Below are 6,417 nucleotides of genomic sequence, written 5' to 3'. Positions count from 1 at the left end.
TTAATATTAAGCTGAAGCTGAAGCAAAAACATATATATTAATTCAATTTGTTATATCATTTTAAATCTAGAAAAATTATGTAGATGGTAATTTGTATTTTTCCCAACATACTGCCTCCCAAGAACGACAGTTCTTAAGAAGGTGGAGTTAATAAACGGACGGTCTATCGTTGGGAGTATTTTAGTTTAGTCTATTGACTTCGCTATGCTCCGACTCACAGCGCCAGGATCAGACCCCATCCGTGTATTAGAAGATATTGCATCATATTGTGGTGTTGATACTTCTTGCGTTGAATCTGTTGGAAAGAAACAAATTTTTGATATTGGTCGCTTAATAGTTTTATTCTTTATTAAGATCGATACTACCCGGACCCTGCCATCTCGGCCAGGGTGTACCTCACTCACTCGTCCCATCAACCATTGACCAGGACCACACCTCTCATCAGAAACAAGAACAAGGTCACCTATTTTAGCATCTTGCTTGGACTTAAGCCACTTCGGACGAGCCTGCAGGCGATTTAGATATTCCAAATACCAGCGTTTCCAGAAATGTTGTTTGAGGTTTTCTATGGTCTTCCATCGTGAAAGACGATTTATGTTCACGTCAAGCATATTTTCTTCCTGGATACAGTTAGTAGGCTCACCTATTAAAAAATGGGCTGGAGTCAAGGCGTCCAAATCTGATGGATCCGATGACAAAGGACATAGCGGGCGTGAGTTCAGACAACTTTCTATTTGACTAAGTAGTGTTGTCAGCTCTTCAAAGCTTAGAATTTTGTCATGCATTACACGTTTTAAATGATATTTTACAGATTTCACACCTGCCTCCCAAAGACCTCCAAAATTTGGCGAGGCAGGCGGAATAAAATGCCATTCCGTTCCATATGAGGTTAATGAATTACGTAAATCCTCAGGAATAGATTTTTTATTTCTATTAAAAATAATCTGAAGCTCCCTCGAGGCACCTACAAAGTTTGTACCACAATCTGAGTAGATGTCGGTACAAACACCCCTACGAGCCACAAATCTACGAAAAGCAGCTAAAAACGAATTTGTTGTTAAGTCAGAAACTGCCTCCAAATGTATGGCCTTGGTTACCATACAAACAAATAGACAGATATATCCTTTAGATATAATAGCAGATCTAATAGTTGAATTTTTCACAGAAATGGGGCCGGCATAATCAACGCCGCTATGCTTGAAAGGCCTGGTGATGTTTAAACGCACAGAAGGTAAATTCCCCATAATCTGGGTTGCAGATTTTGCAGAATATTTAAAGCAACGAATACAACTACCTATAATATTCTTAGCTAATCGATTGCCAGATATTATCCAATATCTTCTGTTAACGTAGGACATAGTCAGGGTGATCCCGCCATGTAAAGTGTTTTCGTGTGCTTCTTTTATAATAAGTTTGGAAAGAGGGTTCGTTCTAGACAAAAGTATTGGATGTTTAACATCATATGGGAGCATAGAATTATGCAAACGACCACCCACACGAATGAAATCATCATTATCGATAAAGGGCATTAATTTCAGAAGAGCACTTTTTTTGGCGTTACCATTCAAAATCTGTTTCCTAACGTTCTCTGGAAAATCGATTGTTTGTGTAATTTTAAGCAACCTTTTGAAAGTATTGTTTATTGTTGCAACGTTAAGCGAAGTGGTTTCCCTAAGATCTTTATTTAATTGATTAACTTTAGTATTATACGCAAATCGGTAGCAAAATGACGTTACTCTCAACAATGTTCTCAGTTTTGAGAATTTTAAAAGAAAGTCTGGATAAGTAGATGGTTCTTTCCCATCATCTCGTTCGTTAAAACTAAGTGTTGTATTCGAAACGCAAATGTTAGGTTTAGGAGATTTCCTTCTCTCTTGAGAAGTGTCAAAAATTGAAAGAGGTTTGGGCCAAGAATTTGGTGGTTCATATAAGAAATTTGGGCCGTGCCACCACGTTTTGCAATCCATTAGTTCATTGGGAAAAATTCCCCTGGATGCACAGTCAACTGGGTTTAAAGTAGATGGAACATACTTCCATTGCAAAGGATCACTAAGACGTTGGATTTCGGCAACCCTATTGGCTACATAAACCGTCCAATTTGCCGGTGGTTTCCTAATCCAACTTAAAACCGTGGAGCTATCACTCCAAAATAAGATGTCTGTTATTCCCGAATCCACAAATGAATCTTTAACCTTTGCAGTCAATTTGACCAAGAGAGTGGCAGCACAGAGTTCAAGTCTCGGTATTGAAACAGTTTTTACGGGAGATATTTTGGACTTTGCTTGTAAAAGATTGACAAAAATTCCATTCGAAGTAGTTACCCTAACATAAACAGCAGCAGCATAAGCTACTGTTGACGCATCACAAAAACAGTGAAGTTCAATAGTAGAACCAGTACTATAATGTATCCATCTTGGGATTCTTAGCTCAGTAAATCTGATAAGAGTAGATCTGTACTGTAGCCATTTCTGCTTAATTGTAGAAGGAATTTCATCATCCCAATCTACACCTTTCTCCCAAAGTTCTTTAAATAAAGACTTTGCAATGAGAGTACTAGGTGTCAGCCAACCTAATGGATCATATAATCGTGCAGTTTCAGATAAAATAGTTCTCTTTGAAACTAGATGGGACTGATCAATGTTAACTTTAAAAGAAAAGGAATCGGTAGTTGTATTCCATTGAATACCTAGTGTCTTCACTATATTGTCCCGGTTAAATTTCAGGGTTAGAGATTTCTCTCTATGTTCTTCGGGAATTTCGCTTAATAACTCGACTGAGTTTGAAATCCACTTTCTCAGATTACATTTACCTTTTCCTAATAGAACACATAAGTTTTTCTGCAATTTAATTGCGCTTTCCAAAGAGTCAGCACCTGAAATAATATCGTCAACATAGGAGTCGGAAATTAATATGTTAGATTCTTCTGGAAAATCGGTTCTGTAGTCAAAGGCGAGCTGATGTAAAACACGAATGGATAGGTATGGTGCTGATGTAGTGCCATACGTCACCGTATTCAGTTGATAAACAGAAATTTCATCCTGTGGTCTATATCGCCAAAAAATTTGTTGAAATCTACGATGTTCAGGAGTAACATCCACCTGCCTAAACATTTTCTCTATATCCGCGCTGAAAGCAATTCTATGTTTTCTCCATTTATTCAAAATAGTTGGCAAATCGTTCTGTAACGCAGGACCTGGCAAAAGTTCTTCATTCAATGATTTTCTTCCTTCAACGTGGCTACTGCCATCGAAGACTACCCTTAATTTTGTGGTAGTACTATCTTCTTTGAAGACGCCATGATGTGGCAAGAAGTATGAATTTTCCTCAATACTACCAGGATATGTTCCAATTTTAGACATATGGCCCAAGGACTCATATTCATGCATAAAACTTATATAACTTTCAGAAAAAGATGGACGTTTAGAAAAAGATGTTTCAAGTTGTTGAAATCGTTTAAAAGCACTAATCATATTGTTATGGATTGTGGGAAGTTCACCAGTCAGTAAGACTGACTTAAATGGTAGATTCACCACATAGCGTCCATATGAATTACGCTTAGTTGTGGATGTAAAATATTTCTCACAAGCCAATTCTTCATTGGATAAATCTCGCCCTGAAGCAACTTCCTCTTGTTCCCAAAAGGCCCTCAAGAGATGTTCCAAATTCACATTATGCAATGTAATCTGGTAGGTAGCAATTGATTCAAATGAACCAGAAAAAACCCATCCAAAAAGCGTATTTTGGAAAAACAGATCATTGTGAATGAACGATTCAGAAGGAATCTTAATCTTTGAACAAACGTCAGAGCCTAAAATAATGTCAATTGGATCAGTATTAAAAAAGAATGGATCAGCAAAGTCTTCATTATTCAACTTAGGCAAAGATATCTCACGCGAACAATTAATTGGCTTGTATGAAGAAATATTCGATAGGACTAATGCGGTGCAAGATAAGATTGGCCGTTTCCACCGCGACAATAAATCAATATCAACAGTGTGTTTCGATATACTTTCACACTCAGTCCCTACTCCAATCACCTTACATTGGGACTTCCGCCTAGGCAGACGTAATACTTGAACGGCAGATTCAGAAATTAAAGTTCCCTGAGAGCCAGGATCCAAAAGAGCACGCAATGAGAAATGACCATGTTTAGTATTAGCGAAAAGGCGTATAGTATATAATAATACGTTATGTTGAGTTGAGTGGGAACTATGAGCAGCTACTGGATCACTGTCACAAAGTGGTTGTGGGACTATGTTAGTGTTCTGTACAGAAACAGACTCTTCAACGTGTAATATCGTATGGTGAGGTTGTTTACAAGTACCGCACCTATTCAAACTATTGCAGTTATCTTGAGTATGATTGGCAGACAAGCAATTTCTACAAATATTCCTATTACCCAAAAACTCATGCTTCGATTTTAAAGGCAAAGCCAGGAACTTGTAACATTGTGAGAGATAATGAGGTTTTCCACAAAAATGGCATGAATTTGATTTAGGTTTTGAAACATTAGCGTTATGAACATATGACTGTTTCTTATTCTTAGGATTGTTTCCTTGAGAATGTTTAATTTTGGCATGTGGCAACTCATTCAATGATTCCAAAGATCTAAAAGTTCTTTCTAAGAAAGAAAACATTTCCGACAAGTTTGGAACTTCAGTTGTTGACTTCAAAGAATGTTCCCATTCTCTTCTTGTCTGAAGATCAAGTTTTTGACAAATTAAATATATTAACAACGGATCCCATGTAGAAGTGTCAACTTCGAGATTTCTCAAAGAGGAAATGCATTCTTGGGTAGTATCTAATAAAGATTTTATGCTTTGGAAACTGCCATCAGATTTTGGGACGTTAAAAAGCTTTTGAATAAGAGTACCTACTATCGCACGTCTATTGTGATATCTAGTCTCTAAAATATTCCAAGCTGATGTGTAATTAGCTTCTGTGGCTGAAATAGTTTTAATAAGAGATGCAGCTTCTCCAGTAAGAGTTCCTTTTAGGTAATAAAATTTTTGAATCTTAGAAAGTGATCCGTTAGTATGAACTAATGATAAGTAAATATCACGAAATGGTATCCAATCAATGTATTCTCCAGAAAATTTTGGAAGAGAAATCTTCGGGAGTCTTGCATCCATATTCACGGTCATATCAGCATGACCACTTGGCATAGCAAAAGTACTACTCAATGGAGAACGGGTAGTATCAACTGGTAAACTATCTAATAGTCTACCTTTAAATGAAAAGTAAATTTCCGAAAATTCGAAGAAGCATTCATCTGCCATATATGGCACATCAGATGGATTTAAGGAAGTTTCCCGAATAACTCGTAAAATCTCATCATGTTGGAATTTAAAAGTTTGAAATAAACTATCAAGCTCCAAAATAAGAGAATCAATATAACCCCGTGTCTTTTCCGAATTATCCTTCGACAAAAATCGTTCACTAAGACGTCTAACCGTACTCAATGAATTTCTTTGAATTTCTATTAATGTTTGTAAATCAGCCATTTTGAAATATATTCAATATGAAAAGACAAGTAAGCTATCAATTATTTTTCTCAAAATCTTTATTTCAAATCGTTTAAATATTTATGCAATTTTCCAATTTATTAAAATTTTCCAGATTAAAGTATTATATAATCGGCGTGAACAATCACGTGGAGTGGTATATCCACCGTACTCAAATTATCAAATTTTTTACTCTTAAAGTGTACAGACGTACATAGAAATTCAGAGTAAATTAGATTTAATATAGCAAAAAAATTAAATTAAATTAAATTCATGAAATAGATGAAAATTATTGTACAGTTGTACTAGCTATTTCATGAAATAATAATTATTAATCGGAAGACTATAAACTTATTATCCAACACGTTGCAAGGGTACGAAGATCATATTACCGTTAATTAGACAATTGTAGTAAAAATTTCAATATGTGAAAATATTCTCAAAAGTAAAAAAAAAAAAAGAAAGAGAAAAAATTCAGGTTATTTCAAAGTTTTAATAAAATTCAATAAATAGTATTTCCGTTAAACATTTTAGATTTATCCATATTATACGCTTACCAAATTTTATTAAAATTATAAAATAACCTTCGGCCTTCCTCCTTTGTAATACTGTGGAATCTCAAGGTTCCCGGGTTTCGGCACCAATGTTTAAGTATTTAGAAAATTCTTCAATTATATACATCGACTTTTTTAAAAAATAACCCAAAAATAATGGCACACGTTAACTTTTAATATTGTACATTCAGATTTATTAAAAAAAGAAACGCATGTCTACTTCTATCGACAGCTTAAAGAAGAATTAGCAAAAAAAAGAAAAAGCATAAATTTTAATATAATACGTTTAAAAGAAATAAATAACTCAAACTTGTTTTAAAATACAGACTTACAGAACAGTTACTTTCTTTCTCATTTAC

General features: G+C 35.1%; 1 protein-coding gene across 1 annotated transcript in view; it reads right to left on the bottom strand.

The window, feature by feature from the left end:
* Positions 1-22: 22 nt before the first annotated feature.
* Positions 23-6,417, bottom strand: part of LOC124421275 — an 11,644-nt gene continuing 5,249 nt past the window's right edge. The window contains exons 4-5 of the mRNA XM_046956175.1: positions 405-5,479; positions 23-295 (exon numbers count right to left, since the gene is read on the bottom strand). Of these exons, the coding sequence (XP_046812131.1) occupies positions 215-295; positions 405-5,479 (5,156 nt within the window). The 3' untranslated portion in view covers positions 23-214. The remainder of the gene's footprint in view (positions 296-404; positions 5,480-6,417) is intronic.

The sequence above is a fragment of the Lucilia cuprina genome, chromosome 2, assembly GCF_022045245.1.
Source record: "Lucilia cuprina isolate Lc7/37 chromosome 2, ASM2204524v1, whole genome shotgun sequence".
Classification (NCBI taxonomy): domain Eukaryota; kingdom Metazoa; phylum Arthropoda; class Insecta; order Diptera; family Calliphoridae; genus Lucilia; species Lucilia cuprina.
Note: the sequence above shows the minus strand (reverse complement) of the source record. Positions and strands in the feature narration are given on the sequence as shown.